We start from the raw sequence: 23,441 nt of genomic DNA on the forward strand, positions 1-23,441 counted from the left end.
AGTCTTCAGTACTCCACTCTGATTTTTCCATGACATTTTTTCTGTATTGTAGCCTTACTAGCTATTTTATTTATTGATATTCTTGTTCTGATTTCAAGAAGCTTGTGCCACACTAGCAAACAGAGGCTCTTTACTTGGAGTTAGAGCAATAAAAACTATTTTTTCTTTTTCCCACATCCTCCCCTCCTTCTTCTCTACCCCCATTGGGGGAAAAAGAACCTTTGTAACAAAATACAAAGCAGATTCCCACATTGACCATGTCTCATAAAATGACTCATTCTGCACCCCAGCTCTCCTCACCTCTCTGTCAGGAGTTTAGTAACAGGCTTCATTATCAATTGTCTGGCACCGTGGATGGGCATCACATTGATCAGAGACTTTCAGAGCTGTTTGTTGTTGCTGTTGTGTTTATTGTCCCGCTTTTTCTTCTATTAATTATTCTTTTAGTTCTACTCATTTCAATCTATAGCAGTGCATTCAGTTTTCTCTGAAACCATCCCCTTTTGCCATTTCTTGTGGCACAAGAGTATTGATTACATTCATAAACCACCAATTGTTCAACCATTTCAGTAATAGCCATTTAAAAAAATTTTATTTGGTCAATTTCAAACATTATTCCTTGGTTACAAAAATCATATTCTATTCCTCCCTCCCCTCCCCCGCCCTTCCAACACTGAGTATTACATGTGTCCTTGATCAGAACCTACTTCCATGCTGTTGATATTTGCACTAGGATGTTTAGGGTGATCGTTTAGAGTCTACATCCCCAATCATATCCCCCTTGACCCATGTGATCAAGCACATGTTTTTCTTCGGTGTTTTTTTTCTCCCACAGTTTTTCCTTTGAATGTGGATAGTGTTTTTTCTCATAGATCCCTTCGGGTTGTTCATGATCACTGCATTGCCACTAATGGAGAAGTCCATTACATTCAATTGTACCACAGTGTATCAGTCTCTGTGTACAATGTCCTCCTGGTTCTGCTCCTCTCACTCTGCATCAATTCTTGGAGATTGTTCCAGTTCCCATGGAATTCCTCCACTTTATTATTCCTTTGAGCACAATAGTACTCCATTTCCAACATATACCACAATTTGTTCAGCCATTCTCCAATTGAAGGGCATCCCTTCATTTTCCAATTTTTGGCCACCACAAACGGTGCAGGTATGAATATTCTTGTACTTGTATTTTTCCTTATTATCTGTTTGGGGTACAAAACCAGCAGTGCTATGGCTGGATCAAAGGGCAGACAGTCTTATAGCACCCTTTGGGCATAGTTCCAAACTGCCCTCCAGAATGGTTGGATCAATTCACAACTCTACCAATGAATTAATGTCCCAACTTTGCCACATCCCCTCCAGCATGCATTACTGCTAGGTGTGAAGTGATACCTCAGAGTTGTTTTGATTTGCATCTCTCTGATTATAAGAGATTTAGAACACTTTTTCATGTGCTTATTAATAGTTTTGATTTCTTTAACTGAAAATTGCCCATTCATGTCCCTTGCCCATTTATCAATTGGAGAATGGCTTGATTTTTTGTACAATTGATTTAGCTCTTTGTAAATTTGAGTAATTAGACCTTTGTCAGAGGTTTTTGTTAAGAAGATTTACATTTTGTGACTCTTTCTAAGTCTTGCTTGGTTTTAAAATCTTTCCTTTCCCAAAGGTCCAACATGTATACTATTATGTGTTCACCTAATTTACTTATAGTTTCCTTCTTTATGTTCAAGTCATTCACCCATTCTGAGTTTATCTTGGTGTAGGGTGTGAGGTGTTGATCCAAACCTAATCTCTCCCATACTGTCTTCCAATTTTCCCAGCAGTTTTTATCAAATAGTGGATTTTTGTCCCAAAAGCTGGGATCTTTGGGCTTGTCATAGACTGTCTTGCTGAGGTCACTTACCCAATGTCTATTGCACTGATCCTCCTTTTTGTCTCTTATGCTAGTACCATATTGTTTTGATGACCACTGCTTTATAGTAGAGTTTGAGATCTGGTACTGTAAGGCCACCTTCCTTCTTTTTCTTTTTCATTGTTTCCTTGGATATCCTTGATCTTTTGTTCTTCCAAATGAACTTTGTTATGTTTTTTTCTAATTCAGTAAAAAAGTTTTTTGGTAGTTTGATTGGTATGGCAGTAAATAAGTTTGGGTAGGATGTTCATTTTTATTATGTTTGCTCGTCCTACCCATGAGCAATTAATGTTTTTCCAATTGTTTAGATCTGGTTTTAATTGTGTGGAAAGTGTTTTGTAGTTGTGTTTATATGGTTCCTGTGTTTGTCACGGCAGATAGATTCCTAAGTATTTTATATTGTCTAGGGTGATTTTGAATGGAATTTCTCCTTCTAATTCTTGCTGCTGAGATGTGTTGGAGATATATAGAAATGCTGATAACTTATGTGGGTTTATTTTGTATCCTGCAACTTTGCTAAAGTTGTTGATTATTTCCACTAGCTTTTTAGATGATTCTCTAGGATTCTTTAAGTAGACCATCATATCATCCGCAAAGTGACAGCTTGGTCTCCTCATTGCCAATTTTAATACCTTCAATTTCTTTCTCTTCTCTAATTGCTACTGCTAGTGTTTCTAGTACAATGTTAAATAATAGCAGTGATAATGGGCATCCTTGTTTCACTCCTGATCTTATTAGGGATGCATCTAGTTTATCCCCATTGCAGATGATGTTGGCTGATGGTTTTAGATAAATACTGTTTATTATTTTTAGGAAACACCCTTCTATTCCTATGCTTTCTAGTGTTTTCAATAGGAATGAGTGTTGTATTTTGTCAAAGGCTTTTTCTGTGTCTATTGAGATAATCATGTGATTTTTGTTGGTTTGCTCGTTGATATTGTCAATTATGTGGATGGTTTTCCTAATATTGAACCATCCTTGCATTCCTGGTATAAATCCCACCTGATCATAGTGAATAACCCTTTTTATGACTTGCTGGAGTCTTTTTGCTAGTATCCTATTTAAGATTTTTCCATCTATGTTCATTAAGGAGATTGGTCTATAGTTTTCTTTCTCCATTTTTGACCTGCCTGGCTTTGGAATCAGTACCATATTTGTGTCATAAAAGGAATTTGGTAGAACTCCCTCTTTGCTTATGACAAAGTAATATTAAAAGAAAAACTGGTGTTAGAAATATAGGCTTAGGATTTGGGTTTTTGGTTTTATTTTTGTTTTTTGAGATGAAAGGATGGAAAAGTTAAGATGCTAAAGAAAAATACTAAGTTTGAAACATCAGAAACTGAATGGATTCAGGAACATAAATAAAAGGATTAGGTTTAAGGAATATAAGGAGCATCTTGTCCTCCAAGCCTAGAAGGAAAAATTAAAGAATTGATGTAGCAGCAGGTTGAATGGAAAAAGAATATGATGAGGGTACTTAAATCAAAATAACTTGGATCTTTGTAAAATAAGAGGTAAAGCCATCTGAGAGTAGGGATCAGAAAAAATCCAAATATGTTTGGAAATTTAAGGAGAAACACTTGTAATAGCAGCTACTAGGGACTCAAGAAGAGGAGAATGATAGGATTGCTGAGCATCTATTTATAATGGATTTATGAACTTGATTGGGATATTTTGTGCCTACAGTTTTAGAAGGAGGAATGACCTTTAGCCCCTTGAAATAATACTTGTGGTATATGAGATTTTAGTCTTAGGAAAATTCTTTTGAAGTTATTGCTTCTGAATTTCCTTGAGGAAATGTATATCTTTGAACATGTTTTGCTCGTTAACTTGAGATGCTGGCAGGTTCATAGAACATCCACCTTCTGGGTTCATAAATCTAGAACGGGCTTCAGAAGCAATCCAAGGCCATACACAAAGGTAGAACGTATCAGAGGTGAGATACGCTTTTCTCTCTGTAATGTTGCCTTCTGTGTAAGTATTTAAGATAGACTCAAGTTATTAAATGTGATACCTTTGGTCCCTGAGTTAAAAGAACTTCACAGCCATCTCCAGGACTATTATTACAATAGCCTGTAATTCATTCTTTATGCAACTGCCAGGTCATTTATTCTTTGACACAGATCCAGTTATGTTACTGCTGCCAGAAATCTTCAATGTCTCCTATTTTTTAAAGGACAATTTTCAGTTTCTTTATTCTGACCATCAAGGTCTTCAAATCCTGACTCTTCCATGCTTTCTAGGCTTCTCTTTCTCTCCTCCCTTCCATGTACTCTGTGTTCCAACCCCAGTGACCCACTTATCATTCTTTGTACCCATTTATCCCCTTGCCTTTGTTCATACTGTTCCCTGTGTCCAAGATGCTCTTCCTCTCAACTGTTTTTGAAATTCTACTCAAATCTGAAAACTCAGCTTAAATTCTGCATCTACTAAAATCATCACCAAATCTCCCTCATCAAAAATAAACTGCCTTCCCTAGACATAAACATAGAAACCTATGCCATCTTCTGTTCTGCATCACAGTCTACTTTATTATATTGCACATAAGTAATGAATTTGATCTGTCATCTTTCATCCCATTTTGTTTCCCCAAAGGCCACTTTTAAACTGTAAGATACATTAGGGCAAGGGTGGTTCTAAGTGTGAGGCTGAAATCGTCATCTAGGCAGAAGTGCTCCCCTCCACCCTACTCTGTAACCATCTCTTTGACTCCTTTCTTGTAACCAGATTTCTTTTCTGAATATATTCTATTTCCTCCAGCTCCTTTCTTTCTGTCTTTCAAGGTACTTGATAGCCTTCCAATTAGCCTTCCTCTTTCCAGTCTCTCCCCTTCCAGTCTATGCTCCACACAGCTACCAAGCTAATCTTCCTAAAGCATAGCTTTAGCCTTGTCACTCTTGCTCAAGAATCTTCAGTGGGTCTTGATTGGCTCTCACCTAAAATGCATACTCTTCAGCCTGCAATTTGGAGGCCTACATAATTTGACTCCAGAATACTCTTCCAGATAGATTTCACATTACACTTCTTCACATGTTCCCTTTCAATCCAAACTGCCCTACCCGTGGTTCCCTGAACCTGATATTCCATCTTTAATTTCCTTACTTTTGAAGAATTTGTACCCCATTATTCAAATATATATTCTTTCCTTAGTAATATCTCTTAGAATCCTTTAAGCCTCACGTTTGGGTATCATCTCATATGGGATGCATTACTTAACCCCCACAGTTTGTAGTACTATCCTTGAAGTTTCTCAAAGGCAATCCAAGTCTTTTCTCCTCTTGTTCAACTCTAGTCTCAACTCATTGGAAAATAGTTCTCTCAGTGCCCTGGCTCATCACATAAGTGTCATCTTAACTCCTCACTATCCTTCACCTCCCTCCCCATATCCAACCTACTGCCAATGCTGGTCAGTCTAACCTTGCAACATTTTTCTAATATGTTCCCTCTCTGACACTACCATCTGATACTGGAACAGGTCCTCATTTCCTCACACGTAAGACTATTGCAATAGCCTTCTGGTTGTACTCCCTTTCACAAATTCCTCCTTATTCTAGCCCATTCTCCATTCAGCTCTCAAAGTGATTTTTCCTAAAGTGCAGGTCCAATCCATGCCACTCCCCTACTCAATAAATTCTAGTGGCTCCCTATTACCTCCAGTATCAAATACAAAATTATCTGTTTGGCATTCAAAGCCCTTCATTACTTGGCCCCCTCCTATTTTTCCAGTCTTCTTACTCCTTCCCTCCCCACTGAATACTCTTTCATTCAGTGACAATTGGTCCCGTTGTTGTTCTCCAAACAAGAAGTTCTAACTCTCAGCTTTGGGCATTTTCTCTGCTTGTGTTACCATGCCTGAATGCTTTCCTCATCCTCATCCTCATTCCTGGCTTCCTTAGCTTCTTTCCAATGCTAGATAAAATCCTGTCCTCTATAAGAAGCTTTTCCCAATGCCCTATAATCAAGTGCCTTCCTATTTATCTAGTACATGACTTGTTTGTACATAATTGTCTCCAAGTTATCTTTCCTATTAAAGTTGTAAGCTCAAGGAGAAAGATTGTTTTTACCTTTCTTAGAATCTCTAGTGCCCAGCACAGGGCCTGGCATATAGTAAATGCTTAATAAATGCTTATTGACTGACTATCCTCCCATATTGCTTTGTTACATACTTTATTTTTGCTTTTATAAGAATATGTTCTATTTCCTCCAGTTCCTTTCTTTCTGTCTTTCAAGGTACTTGATATGGTCCCTTGCACATAATAGATACTTAGGTAAATGTTTGTTGCACTGATAGTTTTAATTATCTTGTTTCTAACCCAATATTGTGCTTTTCATCTAGCCAAATAAATGAATGTAGTTTGCTTTGTTTCTGATTTTTCTGTTTAATTATGAATCTCATACTAAAGTTTGTCAAAGCTTTGTCATGAAGATGGTACAGACTTTTATATAACCACTAGATGGGGCAGCAGTTACAAACATAACTGCTTCTTAACTAGAGATAGTGCAAGAAATGTTTTTTTTTTTTTAAATTCAAATTGAATTTGAACCCTTTTCTTGATTCCTAGCCCCAATGTAGAATGTAAGAGTATGAGGTTTGGCATGTTGAAGGACCATCGATCTGTCACTGGAGATGTCACTGCTTTTGATGGATCCATCCTCTATCTGCCCATTAGACTTCAGCAGGTGAGATATAGAGTCATTCTCCTTTGAATGGAAATCTAGGCATATTCTTGTTATTTGAAGGGTGGGAAAATCTGTAAATTCCTATTCTTACAGGAATAGTAAATCCAGAGTACCTTCTTGTTCTGGAAGAGTGGTTATAAAATTTTCACATCTTAGGAATTCAGATTTATTTTGATCAATCCCTCTTCCTTGTGTTCTCCTATTCAGCTCTTGATTGTGAGTTTTTGTTACTCTGGGAATGTGGATAATGTTTAAGTGAGCTCTCTTGGAACTTAAGAATTTTAAAATCCAATTGAGATTTTGCCTAATAATTTTTGCTACAATTCATGTATAAGACACAGCTAGAATATGTTATGGCTTGGAAATTTGCCATTTAAAATTTTCATTTGAGTTTTATTTCTTGTTAGGCTGTTGAGTTGAAGAGTCAGAGGAAGACTGATGGTACTGAGATCAGCATCAAAATTCAGATGACCAAGATCTTGGAACCTAGCTCTGACTTGTGTATTCCTTTCTACAATGTTGTTTTCCGGCGGTGAGAACTAATTGGGAATGAAGAAGCATTTGTTCTCCATAGAAGTATTAGACTACACTTTTGCTCTTTGAGTTCATTTGTCTTCAGTCTCCATTTTAAAGTTAATACTTATGTTCTTGAGAAGGATGCTTAGCATTACTTGCAGATAGGGCTTAATTTAAAGTCTTGAATAGTTAGAAAGAATGACACTGATTCTATCTTAGTTGTATTCTCAAAAAGTAATAGGCCCGATAAGGAGAGTTAGGTCTATGAAAACAAGTTTTGGATGTTAGGTAAGGAAATATGGATCTTTCAGGTTCCAGTTTTGAAATTAATACACATTAAACACACACACACACACACACACACACACACACACACACACACACACACAAATCCCATCCTTGGAAATGGTACGTAGAAATATCTACCAGTAGAGCTATCCTTAATTTTCTTAATTTTTCCTAGAGTTTAAAAAAATCTTATTTTTGTTGATATCCTTTATGAATATATCCTTCTCCTCCCCCTATCTAGCATCCTTTGTAAAGATCTTTTAAAGAGTTGGGGGTGGGGAGCAGTTTTGTATATCATTCATTTTCTCTACTATATTTGGGGTGAGGAGTTGATGACTGCTTATAATTGTTTTCTCTTCATTTTGAGAATGTTTATAACTTTAGTAAGACTATCCTACTAATGTTGCTACCCTTTTCAGTTTGGTAGAATACCCTTTCCATTTTCTTTTTGGTAATTGGGGGTAGCTGTCCATATTTTTGAGTAGAGGAAATCTCATTTGCCAAAGAAAAAAGACTGATAAATACTGCAGAAGTGAGTGCTTTTCAATTCTTTTCAAGTAATGAGAAATAGCAGTATTACACCAAGTAGGGAAACAGATTGGATTTTATTATGGCAAATTATTAACTATGAAATTACACTAGATGGATTTGTTGACTAGTTTGAACTGCCTTTTCCCCTCTTTTGAAAATCTGCATTGTAAGGAATAGCTTTCTAGATAAGGGAGTGGGGAAGGTTCTCAATAAAAATAAGATTTTGTACATACAAACGCACATACACCCATACACCTGCCCCAAGATGAGTATATCAGAAACTTTCATTTATCTTTTGGAAGTCTATTTCGACACAAAAAGTTGTTATTTATGGAAAAGAAGAAGGCCTGTTAGACTTGAGACAACTTTTCTCTGACAGAACATTCATTTTGGAGTTTTCTTTTGGCAGGGTGATGAAACTTTTAGATATGAAGCTTGTGGGAAGAAATTTCTATGATCCTACAAGTGCTATGATACTACAACAACATAGGTTGGTAACATATTTCTCATTTTTTTAATGTTCTTCACAGATTTTTCCTTTCTAGACTTTAGAAAAGAATGCTTTAAGTTTCACCATAGATGTAAAAGCAAATAATAGTGGAATGATTTGAACAAAAAATTTATAAAATAAAACCAGATGCTTTTCTTTCAAATTTTAAAAGTAAAATCAAACTGATATTAGATTTGACTCTGCAAGTCACCAAATTCCATCATATTGTCATAAGGGAGCACCAACCTGTCAGGTATTATTGTTTTATCTTTGAGAATTGACTTAAAGAGCTCTTGGATTTTTGTGTTTGTTTTTTCATTGAAGGTTGCAAATCTGGCCAGGATATGCAGCTAGCATCAGGCGGACAGATGGAGGACTGTTCCTGCTGGCTGATGTCTCCCACAAAGTCATTCGAAATGACTCAGTGTTGGATGTTATGTGAGTGAATGAAGTGATGGGACTGAGAAAAGGCTATTCAACTTGGAAGTTAAAAGTTATTAGTGACCTTTAAAAAAATAACGTTATGTGTAATTGTGGTAGAGATAGAAGCCAAATGACAAGGGGTGGAAGAGTGGGCTAATAGGATGATATGGAGAAACAGGCAGTGATGGACTAGAATGCTCTTTTTGGCTTGGCAGTGCTTGAATAATCCCTTGATAATCCTAGAATTACAAAGAATTCACACATATATATCTACTTTAGTCTAAGACTAAGATCCATTCCCTGATAAGTCATTAAAGGATATGAACAGTTTTCAAAAGAAGAACTGCAAAACTAGCAACAATCATATGAAAAAATGTCCCAAATTAATGAGCTAAAAAATGCATTAAATGAACTGAGCTTTCATTTCATACCCATCAAGGGGACAAAGATGATAAAATAAAGAAATAGTATTAGAACTGTTTGGGGAAAATAGGCACATTAATGCACTTTTGAAGTTGAAAACTGGTTCCAATCATTATGGAAAATTATTTGGAATTATAATAAACAAGTTATTAAATTGTTTAGATACTTTGATCTCTTGATCCCACTGTTGGGTTCCTGAGGAGGTCAAAGACAGAAAAAAAAATGCTTCTCTTTATAACAAAGTATGTGCAGCAATACATGTTTTGGAAACAAAAGACTGGAGAGAAAGCAGGGGTCCATTGATGAGGGAATGGTTGAAAAATCAGCATATGGATAGAAAATTAATGAGCTGTAAAATAATTATGAATAGGGAGGAGGATTTGGAGAAACATGAGAAGACATAGAAACAAATGCAGAGTGAAGACTAGGAAAACTATATGGGATGACTACAACAATATAAATGAAAACAACCCTAAAGGGCAACTGAAGTCAAATGGTTCCAGTGGGATGAAACATATTTGTACAATTAGAGAGGTAGAGGACTGATGATGTTAAATGTTGCATAAACACCATCAGTCAGTTTTGCTTAACTATCTTTGTGACAAGGGAGTGATTTCTGTTGGGGGAGGGATGATATTGGGAAATAATTGGTGTAAACAAGCATCAATAAAGCTTAAAAAAAGTTTTCCAATTAAAGAGAGTTAGTACTCAAACAATTAACAGGATTAAGGAAAAATTATTGTTACTGCCTTTTTTTTTTTCTTTTAGATAAGGGATGGACAATTAGGGCAGTTCAGTAGATAGAGCACCCCAGGCCTGGAGTTAGGAAGACTTGGATTCAAATTTGTCCTCTAATACTTGCTAGATATGTGACCCTGGGCAAGTCACTTAAATCTGTTTCCTCCCCATCTCTTCCCCCTTCCCTTCTCTTCCCCCCCCCCAAAAAAAAGGGTAGAGGAGCAGTAGCTAGATGGCTCAGTGGATAGAGAGTCAGGCCTGGAGTTGGGAGTGCCTGGGTTCAAATCTGGCCTCAGACATTTCCTAGCTATGTGATCCTGTGCAATTTCACTTAACCCACATTGCTTAGACCTTACCACTCTTGCCTTAGAACCAATGTGGTTCTAAGGCAGAAAATAAAGGTTTTTAAAAACCTGGGGAGATCTGAACATTTTTATTTTTTAGGCAGAGTAAATAGAGCCATTAGAATTAGTGATTGATAGATGGGATACTAGAAGAGGCTTAAGAAGATAATGAGAATTTGTACCTTCAAAGTTTACCAGAGTGCCTAGCATTTAATAAATGCTTGTTTCCTTAATCAGGGATTAGTTTTGTGATGAAGGAACTCATCTTCTTCTGAGGTAGGAGAGGTAAAAAGAAGTTTCAAGGTGTGGAAAAAAGAGTTTATTCTGTTGGTTAGCTTTTGTTTTTCCAGTAAAATAGAAGCTGTCATTTGAATAAGATGGGTCTTTGAGATATGGGCTTGGAATAGTCTCCATGGGGAATCTGATAAATGAATAAAAGAGATATAAGGTTATTGAGCAGCAGTGAGAGTTTAGCTGAGATTATAGAGCATGAATTTGTAATGGCCTTAGTGGAACATAGTTTTGTGACTGTAGCAATCTCCCACAGCCGATTAGTATTGGAACAGAGAAATCAGAGAGAGGTTCTCAGAATGAAGAGTTATAAAGAATTCTAAGGTGCTAATGAAACCATTGTTAAATTGCTGATTATAAAGTGATGCCACACTTTCTGATCTAGGTTCCAGGTATCAATGGACAAGCATTTATTTGGCACCTGCAATGTGTTAGGCACTGTGCTAAGTCCTAGGGGTACAAAGACGAAAGTGAAAGTCTTTTAAGGAGCTCACATTCTGATGGAAAAAAATGTATATGTGTATGAGTGAATTGTCATTCAATGCAAAATCAAATCAAATGCAAAATAGCTTTAGAGCTGAAAGTCTTCCAAGGGAGGTGGTTCTTCTGCTGAAAGGAAACTAGGGATTTCAGAATGTTTAGGTGTGGAGGAAGAGCATTCCAGGAATGGTAGAGGTCCAGTACAAAAGCTTGGAGATGGGAGATGCAATTTATTTGCAGCATCTTGTGTAAGGAACAATATGGCTAGATTGTAGATAGTACCTGTTCATCCCTCAAAAGCTTGCTTTGTCCCACTTAAAATGAAAAGGGATATGAGGAGGGGTTGTTATCAGTTAAAGAAATGCCATAAAATGATTTGGGGGGCAGAAAATGAGGAAAGATGACATTTTCCCAAGGAACGTGCATAGTTGCTAGCATGGGGTAACCTGAGCAAAGTTCTAATTTCTCTGAGGGTGCTCACTCTAGAGGTGGAGGGAAGAAGAAGGAGGAATCTAATCAGCTAAGGAAGTGGTAAAGTTTTAGATGATAAGAACTGATGACATGGTTGCCTTGGAGATAAGCTCCATGATTGGCTTTTGAAAGAAGGGGTAGGATGTGCCTTCTCTTCCTACCTTCTGACTGGTTGATCCTGTACTTCTTAGTCATGCTGTCACAGTTTCCCACGCTGTCCCAGCACCCTCAACCTTGAAAGCTACTCCATTAATCCATAGTCATTTATTAAGCACCTGCTTTGGTAACACAAGCTGGAAGAGAAGTCCTTGATCTCAAGAACTTAACAGTCTAAAAGGAGACAATGAACAGCAACTTTGTACAGACTGCATAAATAAATTGCAAGGTAAAACTGGAGACCAGTAGCAGAGAAGGGTTACTAGCCTTAAGGGGGATGCAGAAAGCTTTCTTGTAGGAGGTAAAATTTTAGCTGAGAATACCAGGAAGCAGAAAAGAATAATGAGTGGGAGAGCATTCCAGGAATAGGGGCAAACAATGAACAAGCATGTAGTGAGGAGGCCAGGGTCACTGAATGGAAGAGTCTATAGAGAGATGAGTAAGGTGTAAAGACTGGGAAAGATAAGTAGGGACCATAGCCCTGAATGCCATCAGGAGCACTCGTAATGAGAAGCAGAGGCTGAAACTGTAAGAACTCTGTCCCCAAGAACTATGGAAAATGAAATGAACTTGGGAAAAGATGGAAGTTTTTTAGTCCTGGCTATCTCATTTCTATTTAAGACCTCTTACATCTGATCTCAGCTGCTGCTATGACATCCTACTCCAACACTGAGTCTTAGTGCCTACATCCTTATCACTCCCCATCAGCACCCCAGACCTATTCCTCATCTCACCAAGTATCAGGAGTGTAGGAGCAGCAGACTTTGAGAGGAGTATTACTCTAACAATGGGGATGTGGAGATTTGGGAAGGCTTTATGAAGGAAGTGTTAGCTGTAGTGAACCATGAAGGGCAGAAAGGATTCTATAAAGTAAGGCTGACAGTAAGGCTGAACAAGGAGTTCACATTTTGCTTGGGATATCAGATTCACAAAGGAAGTTAGGTTGGAAAGGTAGGTGTAAGCCATATAGTGGTAGATGGCTGTCTATCATGTACAATTTTGATGTATATTCTTAAACTTAGTATCTTTGGAAGCATAAAACTTTGCCAGCATACCTCCACTATGTAGTTCACGTACAACATATTATAGATTTCTTTATTTTAAATAATGTATTTTTTAAAAGCTTTTATCTGTCTCTTTTCCATATCTCTTTGAATACTTCATCATTTAGATTATCATTACCTATTGTGTACCTCCAAAGAAGTAGGGTTTTGTTTTCTATTTTTATTTAAGACCTCAGGATTCCTGTAGATTATTTAATTCTAGTACATTAAAAAAACAAATCTCAACAAATAAAAACAAAATAAGGAATAAAATCTCAGTAAAATCTGAACTATGAAATGAACCACGCAGGTCATTTAAGAACAAGGATCTCCTTTACAAAGTTAGCCAACAAGTCATCTTTTAGTTTTTCCTTATAGACCTGTGGAGAGAGATTATACTATCATATCTTCACCTGATTCTTCTCCAGATTCCTTTAACTGATCTTCATATTAATATGGCCTCTGCTTCTTTCACCTTCTGATCACCCTCCAAGATATGCTCTAGCCTTTCAAGGTTTCTACTAAAGTAGGATACCTAAAATTGATGTGATCTAGTCACAATAGAGTAGAAATGCTTCTCATTGCAGTAAAGATATCATTATGCGAGCTGTCATTTCACACTTTTTTTTTAAACACTTACCTTCTGTCTTGGAATCAATACCATGTCTTGGTTCCAAGGCAGAAGAGTGGTAAGAGCTAGACAGTGGGGGCCAACTGAATTGCAAAGGGTTGCACAGTTTCACACCATGGATTCATTGAGCTTACAAGCCACGAAAACTCCCTCAATCCTTTTTATATAAAAAGTTATCTAGTCACATTTCCCCTATTTTATACTTTTTGCAGTTGATTTTTTAACCTAAGTATAAAACTGTTCATTTATTCCTACTAAGTTTAATCTTAATAATAGTTTGGTCCTTCATTTTAGCTCATTGAGATCTTTGAACCTATCATCCTTTGCTATTTATCCTTCTCAGCTTTCTGCTTTCTCCAAATTCCATATGAATGCCTTCTAAGCCTTTGAAGACATTGATGGGAAGCTCCCTAATTACATTACACATTATACTGGACAACTCTTTTCAGGTTTTATATGAATCTAATAATGACTACTCTTTGGATTTGACCATTCAGCCAATTCTGAATTGGTCTAGCTGAACTCTCCTCAGTCTATATTTCTCTAGCTATATTTCCTTTCTCCTCCTCTCCTTTCTTTTCCCCCTCTTCCCTGGCCTTCCTTACCTTCCTCTCTCTTTCTCTTAGGGGATGAGACACTTGGCTAAAGTCGAAGTATACTCTTTCCAGGGTATTCCCCTGATTTATTTAAATGCACTCTTAAGTCTCATACATACATAGTGGAGTTCCCTCCACTACAGATCAAGCCCGTCCTGTGCAAATTAACTGTGTCCTCTAATCAGGTTGCTAAAAGGTTGTCATCCTAAATCAGGTTGTCCATCCAGAATGTGGAGGAGAGAAGAGGAAGATACTTTTTTTTTCTTTTGATATTTGAAGAATATCAGTAAACACATTAGCTATCTAAACAGTTACTCCTTACTCTTCCCATTTGACTAGTCCATCTTAAGATGATAGATGTCTACTATTCTTTACTCACTCCTACCATGTTCATCTCTGCTGTCTTTTGTGTAGTATTGAATTTTAATTCTTTGAAGTATGTAGTACTTCTTGACTTTCAGCTATATAATAATACTGGAAGAATTTTTTACAGTTATTTTTAAGTTCTTTTTTTTTTACAGCACTGTCACTTCCCAATGGCTACCCCTCCCCCCAAAAGAGAACACTCTCTTGTAATAAATAAAGTTAAGCAAAACAAAGGAATTCATTGGTTATATCTGAAATTGCATATCAAATCCCACACATATATTCTACCAACTATATTATTGGTGTTAAGAAAAAGATAAGCCTTCTTTTTTATGGACTAGTTTAGGATTAGTAAAGAAGTCATGAACCCACTCCCTCCTATTTAATTTTAGGCCCAATTTGTCCATTTGCAGTATGGTGCCTGAGGTTGAGCTGTCATGGACAAGTTGTCCAGGTTGTTTATCTAACTGCTTGTCATAGTCTGGACAATAGCATTCTTCATCCATTTGATTTTTCCTGTGTGGATAGTTAGGCCTAACTCTTTGGAATGGTTATGCATCTCATCCAGGAGGCTCTGTAGTGTTCCAGGGCTTGATGCAACGAGCACAATGCCAATTGCAAACAGGAACAACTAGAGGACCTCACCATCTATAGGGATTCCCTCTTCAACTTGGACTCTGCACTGGATCTTCTCCCTGACAGTGGTGAACATACTTGGTGAGCATAGGTCTCCTTGTTTTATGCCTCAAGTGGTATCAATGATCAGATGGCCACTGAATCAGTTGATTTCTGTTGTTCTAGCTTTTGAGGAATCCTAAGTAATTTTGATGTGTATATGAGAGAATCTTTGTTGTAAGAAAACCTTTTAAGGCATTGTTTTATTTTGTCAAATAAAAATCCATGTTACAACCAACAAAGAGGCAATGGAACATAATAGATAAGAGAGCTACCTGGTCTTGAAGAAAGGAAGATCTGTTCAAATTTGGCCTTTGGTATATGTTGGCTAGAGGTTATAGGCAAGGTGTTTAAAATTCTTAGTGCCCCAGCTATCTCTTGAGGAGATAAATTGTAGAATAATTTCTAGTCAGTATTAAGAAGGGGCATTTCATTACCAGGATTTCCTTGTGAATTAAAAATTATAAAGCATTTATTAATGTATATTGTGTGTCAGGTCCTGTGCTAAACAATGGTTACTAACAGAAAACAGCAACATGGTCTCTGCTCTCAAGGAACTTACATTCTTTTTTTTTTTAACCCTTCCTTCTTCTGACTTAGAATTGATACTAAGATTGGTTCCAAGGCAGAAGAACAATAAGGGCTAGGCATGTGGGTTAAGTGACTTGCCACAGTTATATAGCTAGGAAATGTCTGTGGTCAAATTTGAACCCAGGACCTCCAGCTCCAGGACTGGCACTCTATCCATTGTACCAACTTGGCAGCCCTGGAACTTGAATTCTAATGGAGGAGACAGTTCATGTGCTATGGTTTGGAAATGGCCAGAAAGTGATAAGAAGACAGGTTAGATAAGGCAAAAGTTTACTATTAGAGTCTAGAGTCTAGGATCTGGTTGGGAGGTAAAGATGACCCCATGCAGGTGTCAAGCAAAAAAATAAATAAATAAATAAACGTTGTGACTTGTTGCCAAAGTTCTGTGCTCAAGAAAAGACTCTTGAATATTTGTCATAATTAATTCTATTGTTAGCACCACTCTATTACCTTACCAAAATTTTTTTTTCATTAGGAATAAATAAATTTGACTTAGCTCTGATTCCCTCCAAAGAGAATAATATTTTGTTCTCAGTGTTACTGAGTGAAGTCCAGTTGTGAGAATAAAATTGAGGGTCCTGGCAAAAAGCTATGTGGATACCTCTGGTTATTTAACCACCTTCTTATTCTTTATGAGTGCATCTAGCAACTCTGTTCTCATTTTATCCCCAATTGTAGGAAAATAATGCTCTAATTCTTGGGCTCATTTTTGTGTCATTCCTAAGGTAAGAACTTTTACTGCTAAGCCTGAAGCATTTTATCCTTGTTGGAATAATGGGGAGCAGTGGTCCAACATGCCTTAACAAAATAAGCACCATTATGTTTTATGTCTCATGCATACAGTTATTGGCCTTAGGCTTCTTTGAAGAATTTGTTGAGGTTGGGTTCAGCTTCCATTTTTTTTCTCACTGGCTTATAACTAAGTAGCTTACCAGAAGCCACATGAACAAATGTTTGTTTCCTCCAAGTGCTACATGTCTGTGTGAGCTATCTCTGAGGGAATGTTTCCACTTAGGCCCTCAGAAGTGCAACGCCATCATGTGTAATCACTTCATCAACAAGCATTTATTAAGAACCTGTTAATGGGACAAGCACTATGCTAGGCTCATGGATACCAGTTTAAAAGTAAGACAACTTCTGGCCTCAAGGCATTTGTTTACATTCTGCTAAAGCCCCCATATCCCTTGGGTTAATCTAATGTGGTTCATGTGCTCCACAGCCACTGCACCTTTGGATATTGCTCCCCAGGAGCCTCTCCAACCTTCTTAGCACAAAGCTAAAGACCTTGACTTCATATAGATGACCTTTGGGCTGCTGGTGTCATCCAACTGTCTAGTTCTTAGAAATGTTCAAGAATGACAGCATTGGGGTGTTGCATTTTTCAAGTGTCAAAGGCAGGTCCCCTGAGGCTATCTGGTGATCACCTAGGTTTCTCTATTCCATCCACAGCAGCAGCCCAAACAGGGTATATACCCCTCTAGTCTGGCTTAGGGGTGTATCTTGTTCACTAATTTCTTTACACTATAATTTGGTATAATCAAATCCTGTGAGTTTAATTATCTCTATTCAGGTAACGCCAAGATCTACCTATCCAGCCCTAGGCTCTCTCCTGTGCTGTAGGCCTATGTCACCAAGTGCTGATTAGACATTTTGAACTGGATATACCATAAGCATCTCAAACAGGAAATAGCCATAACAGAACTTGTCATCTTTTCCCAAAGACTTATCTCTTCTGAATTTCTTTCTTCACTTCTGTTGAGGAGAAGACTGCTCCTTCCCGTCTCCCAGACTCGCCACCTCAGTGGTGTCCTTGACTCTTTGTTCTTCATCTCACATTGCCATTCTTTTGCCATTTCTATCACCATAAGATTCCTTAAATCTGCCCTCTTCTCACTGCTCACATAGCTACCACCCTAGTTCAGGTGGTCAAACCCTTCACCTTACCTGTGGACTATTGTGAGGGCCTCTTAATTAGTCTAACTGCCTCTAATCTTTCCTCTCTAATTGAGTTAGCTGCTTGCATGCAATGAAGGTGGTTTTCAATAAGTATGGATCTAGTTATGTCACTTTTCTACTCAATATTAACTCCAGAACCTCTCTCACTTTTAGGTTAGAATATAAACCCCTCTGTTTGACATTTAGAACTCTTAAATTTGCCCCAGACTCACCTTTTCAGCTATTCCATAACTCCCTTTCATGAACTGAGGTCCCTCCAAATAGACCTCATTACATATTCCATCTCCCATCTTCACATATTGTCTGCTCTCTGTGCTAAGAATGTATTCTTTCCTCACCTCTGACTCTTAGATTTCCTAGTTTCTTTTCGACCTCAGCTCAAGTGCCACTTTCTACTTCTTTATTTTGGATTATTTTATATATAAGTATATACTTAGTGTGTGTATATACACACATACCCCCCACCCTATATGGGTATATTATATATAATACATATATATAATAATATAAGGGAGTTTGTCTCTCTCTCTCTCTCTCTCTCTCTCTCTCTCTCTCTCTCTCTCTCTCTCTATATATATATATATATATATATATATATATATATATATATATATATAAAGTTTGAGTTTGTCTATATATTCCCAGCTCCTAACCCAGCACCAACCAGTCCCTTTGGTAGTTAATGGATTTGATCTAAGCAAGAGAAAACTCTCCTTTCCCTTGAGTTCCTAAAAAAAGAGCACCTCCCTCCACTAATTCACCAAGGGAATCCCTAATCAACTCCCATTTTGAATAGATTGCTGTGTTCATTCCTATTTCGGTGCTGTAAAGAGTACAAGATTTGGAGCAGGAAACTCTGGTTTTTTTTGCTTTGGTTCTTCCATTGATCAGCTGGAGGCAGGTTATTTGATCTTTCTGATCTTCCATCACTTCACTATATAGGGATAATATTTCTTTCTTTAGAGGAAGCAAAGTGTGAGTAGATAAAGAGCCAGGAATCCCTGGATTGAAGTCCTACTGCAGATACCTCTTGTTTTTGTGATTCCACATGAGCCAGATAACTTCAATAGACCAGGCAACCCTCTATGGCTCTAGATGTTGGTTGGCCTTCATTGCAGAAGGAGCTTCCTCTCCAGGGAATTCTTTATACCAGTGAGTCCACAAGTCTAGATCCCATACCTATCTTATCCTTATAGAATTATTGTGAGGAAATTATCTTAAGAATAGTAAATTAAGCAGCAATGAGAGACAAGAAGCAAGAAACTCAGAAAAACTTTGTAATTCATAATGTGGAAATAATTAAAAAATTTTAAAGACAAATTGGGGAGAATTAAATGCTAACCTAGATAGTAATAAACTCAGTTGTTTCTGCTGGAGGGGAGTATATCTTAAATTTTTATTCTCTGGAGGCAAATCCCAATTTACCCAGTCCTAGTTAAAATTTTTATCATAAAGTACTATGTAAATGTGTTACTATTTATGCAGCTCTTCCAGCTCACCTTCTCATTGCTCATATCTCAACCCAACTCAAATCTATAAAAAGAAGAGGTCCATACTGATCAATGTAATGCTAATGCAGGGCCTATGCCCAAAACAACAACAAAATAAAAATTCCTATGCCTATTATTGAAGCTTTGGGCTCACATGAACCAGACTTTATCTTTCATTGTTTTTAAACATTATGTGTTTTTTTGATATAATAGATATTTGAAAAAAAATTTTTTTATAAACCCTTACCTTCTGTCTTACAATCAATACTCTATATTGGTTCCAAGGCAGAAGAGTGGTAAGGGCTAGGTAATGGAGGTCAAGTGACTTGCCCAGGGTCACACAGCCGAGAAGTGTCTGAGGTCACATTTGAACCCAGGACCTCCCATCTCTGGATCTGGCTCTCAATCCACTGAGCCACCCAACTGCCCCCAATATAATAGATTCTTGTCAAGAAACCCCTTTACAGAATGCGTTTCCTAAAAAAATTAAATTATCATGTTCAAAAATGAGAGATGTGTTCTTTGACTTTGTCAATATGCTAGCAACAGTGAGTTATTATATTTGATAAGTCAATTACCTTTCCATGTTGACTTTATTTACATTATTGTAGTCACATGTGTTTATCTTTTACCTCTGCCTTTTTCACTCTACATTACTTTTTGGTTCAGTCCTAGACTTCTCAATAAACTTCCCTAAGACTTGTGTCCCTCCATAGAAGTCTCTCCAAGAACATCTTAATTTAACTTAATATCTGGCTCGTTTCAAAGGTATTCCATCTCCCTGAAAGCAACCAATATCAATGTCTTAACATAGAATGGATTTATTAAATTTATGTAAAGATGCAGGTAGCAATACATTAGTTATATCCTACTTTCAGGTGAGTGCCAGGCCTTCCTCTTTCCTTCCAGGAGGTTAGTTACAATTCCTGAAAGTAAACTCACATCCTTAAATAGGTAAAGTTTCAGTAACATGAGTGGAGTGGTTGAGGACCACCAAACTGTCAGGGTCCTGTGAATGGGAGGAGCAAAGGCAGAATCGATGGTGATGATAATGATGAAAAAGAAGAAGAAAAGCAAGTTTGGATTCTCTGGGTAAGAATTTCTCTAGTCTCTTCAATTTTTTACTCCTCTCTACATTTTTTTTTCTACTGCAGTAGATACAAGGTCAAGTCAAAACAGCAAACATTTTTTAAGTGCTTACCAGATACTGAGCACTAGGAGTATACATAAGCAGAAAGACGGTCCCTGCCCTCAAGGAACATTATAATGGCAGAAGATAACACATAAAAGGCAGTTGAGGGGGAAGCTGGATGGCTCAGTGGATTGAGAGCCAGGTCTAGACAAGATAGATCCTGGATTCAAATCTGGATGCAGATATTTCTTCGGTTACGTGTAACCCTGGGCAAGTCACCCCATTACCTAGTTCTTACCTCTCTTCTGACTTAGAACCAATATACATTATTGATTCCAAGATGGATGGCAAGGGTTCTTATTAAAAATAGAAAATAAGGCAAGTGAAAATGTTTGGGATGGGAGATGAAGGCAACATGGCAGAAGTGCAGGAGAGGAATATAAATATGGTTGGCCTGGGCCTCCTCTTCAAATGGAATCGATAGGAGGAACCAGCCAGTGAGAGGGAAAGGAAGTGGAAATGGGGCTTACAGCGTGAGAAGAATTGGGTAGAGTGAGGTTTCAGGGTGAGGAGGTTTCTGAGTAGATCAGGAGTGCAACTTGGAGAGGAATGAATCCAAACAGAGAAAAGAATATGGCACTAGAAGGTTTTTTAAATGTCTGCTGTTTCTCTTATTTCTCCTTCCTCCTTTCCCCTCCCCCTTGCCCCAAGGGTAGGAGCCACATCTTGTGTTCCATAATGGCAGTGGGCTGTGGCAAATGGAGATGGGCAGATTTGATGGTATAGAGGCAGCCAGGGGATGTAATGAATTCAGCACTAGACCAGTTCCTCATCTACTTCCTAGCTTTGTGATCCCAGGCAGATTACTTAATCTTTCTCAGCCCCCATTTCTTCATCTGTAAAATGGGGATAATAAAATGGATATAATAATAATATATAATAATAATAATAAAATGGGGATTAAAAAAATAAAAGCACTGTATAAATGTTCAATTATCATAGAAACTTTTCCTCATTTGGGAGAGGTGGGAAATCCTATAAAGGTAAGAGCTAGAATTTTCATGTGACAAAACTAAAGTTTGTCACTGGGATAGAGTCTGGAACCTGGTATCCACAGAGAGAACTGCAGCCCAGACTAAGGCTGCAGAAATTCTTTATCAGAGGAAGCAACAAACATCAGAGTTTAGCAGTTACCACTCTCAGTGTTAGTCTGGCTTGTGACTATATACAGGCATCACTGCTCTCCAGCTGTTTAAAATACCTCTGCAGGATCGCTGGCTGAGCTCTATAGGCAGCTAACCTTCCTTGGTGGTTTGCCTTGGCAATGCCACTACCTTCCTAATTCTGTATTCTACTTCATTTCTCTGACCATTTTCCCCATAACTTGAGTTCCATTTTGGTTACATAGTATATAGGGATAGCTAGGTGGTATAGTGGATAGAGTACTAGGACTGGAATCATGAAAACTCAAATCAAACACAACCTTTGACAGTAAATGTATGACCCTAGGCAAGTCATTGAACCTTTCTGCCTCAATTGTAAAATGGGGGTGATAATAGTATTGCCTACCTCCCAAAGTAGTTGTGAGGATCAAATGGGAAAATAAATTTGTAAAGCACTTGGCACAGTGTATGGCATGCTGTAGCCACTATATAAGTGCTTACTTCTTTCCACTAAATGAGAGATTTGCCATACTCTCTGGAAATCCCAAATTCTTTCCCCACTTGGTGGGAATGGAAGGAGAGGAAGAATGAGGTTATGGGGAGTGCCACTGGCTGCAATCCTGGAATAACATAATTCTGAAACAATAGTCTAGATCTCTGGGAAAGGTGAAGTGGTCACAAGGAATGGAGATGTTTTCTTGTTTGCCTTTAAGATCAGATATTGTTTTGTATGTTAATAGTCTTATTATGTGCCCTATGACTTGTTTGGTATCAGCAAAGCACATATTCTCAAGGGGACCCTGTGGGGGGGGGCATGATCTGTAGAATATAATCCGTAATTATCGGTATCTCTGAATTTGGACTCCATCTGTCCCCTTTAATGACTCTGGAGCTATAGCAGATGAATCTGGTGATACCCTGATTCAGAAGAAACTTAGTGACTTTAAAGATTCTTTTATCTTTTGAAGTTATTTTAAAGTATGGTGAGGATGGATCTGTTGACTCAAGATTTTATCTGATTTTTTATAGAGTTCTATGGTTTTCTTCTATTGGCATAGTATCATTTCTTTTTCTTTTTTTAATTCCTGCAGTAAATTATTAAAGATTTACACTCATGGATCAGTTGTTTAAAAAATTAAAAACCCAATTGATCAATGATACATGTAAAACCCAGTGGAATTGCAAATGGGGATGGGAAAGAACATTAATCATATAACATAATCATATAACAATGGAATAATTAATTTAAAATTTTCAATTAAAAACCAAGTGATAAATTTTATTTTATTTTGTAATTAGGGTTGATTTAATGTAAACATTTTTTAAAAATTAGTACAGAAAGCATTTTTAGTAGAAATTCTTAAATTTCAAAAAACTAATGAATGTAATGGGATTCTAAAACTTGCTTGACTGATGTCTTTCTATGTAGAGGACTTTGGGTACATGGCTTCTGGGAGAATTGTGGTGACATGTAAAGGAAGTGCCTTGGAGAGACTATAGAACATGTCTAGATATGTTTGGAATTGGTTCCACTCCAGATGGTATAGGGGAAGCTCTTCGGTTGTCTGTTAAGGCATTCAGAAAGCACATCAGCTTCGTGTACTGGCATTTTGCCTCTTCCCCTCATGAAGGATCTCAGAGACTCTTTCTCTCAGGATACTGGTAAAGGGAATGGCATCACTGAGAGTTTTAAAAGATCAGGAGAGCAGTCCACTGGAGTCTTGGAGTCAGACCAGATATTGTAGCCAGCTCAGCACTTGTGTGACAAAGAACAAAGAATGACTTTCTGGTCCTCCTGCCAGCCAAAACTTATATATGAGGACCTATCCACCATCAGTAAAGCCTTTGGATTTGAATTTGGTGGGATGAGTGCTCTGTAGGAACTGAACTAAGATTTGAACCTACTATCCCAGAGACTTAAGGTCTTATAGAAGTATTGTGGGGAGAGGGGAACATCTGTACTTGTTCTAGGGATATCATTGAAGTAAATATCTTTTTTGTTAAAGTAATTATTAAGTGGAATTGGGATGCTAGCCATTAGCCCTAACAGTGGGA

At 37.5% G+C, this 23,441-nt stretch overlaps 1 protein-coding gene across 1 annotated transcript in view; it reads left to right on the plus strand.

Annotated features, from left to right (window-relative positions):
* PIWIL2 (piwi like RNA-mediated gene silencing 2) overlaps positions 1-23,441 on the plus strand; it is a 102,602-nt gene that overhangs the window by 24,563 nt on the left and 54,598 nt on the right. The window contains exons 7-10 of the mRNA XM_007476475.3: positions 6,475-6,592; positions 7,000-7,124; positions 8,337-8,417; positions 8,742-8,855. Coding sequence (XP_007476537.3) covers positions 6,475-6,592; positions 7,000-7,124; positions 8,337-8,417; positions 8,742-8,855 — 438 coding nt within the window. The remainder of the gene's footprint in view (positions 1-6,474; positions 6,593-6,999; positions 7,125-8,336; positions 8,418-8,741; positions 8,856-23,441) is intronic.

This window comes from Monodelphis domestica, chromosome 1, assembly GCF_027887165.1.
Source record: "Monodelphis domestica isolate mMonDom1 chromosome 1, mMonDom1.pri, whole genome shotgun sequence".
In the NCBI taxonomy this organism is placed as follows: domain Eukaryota; kingdom Metazoa; phylum Chordata; class Mammalia; order Didelphimorphia; family Didelphidae; genus Monodelphis; species Monodelphis domestica.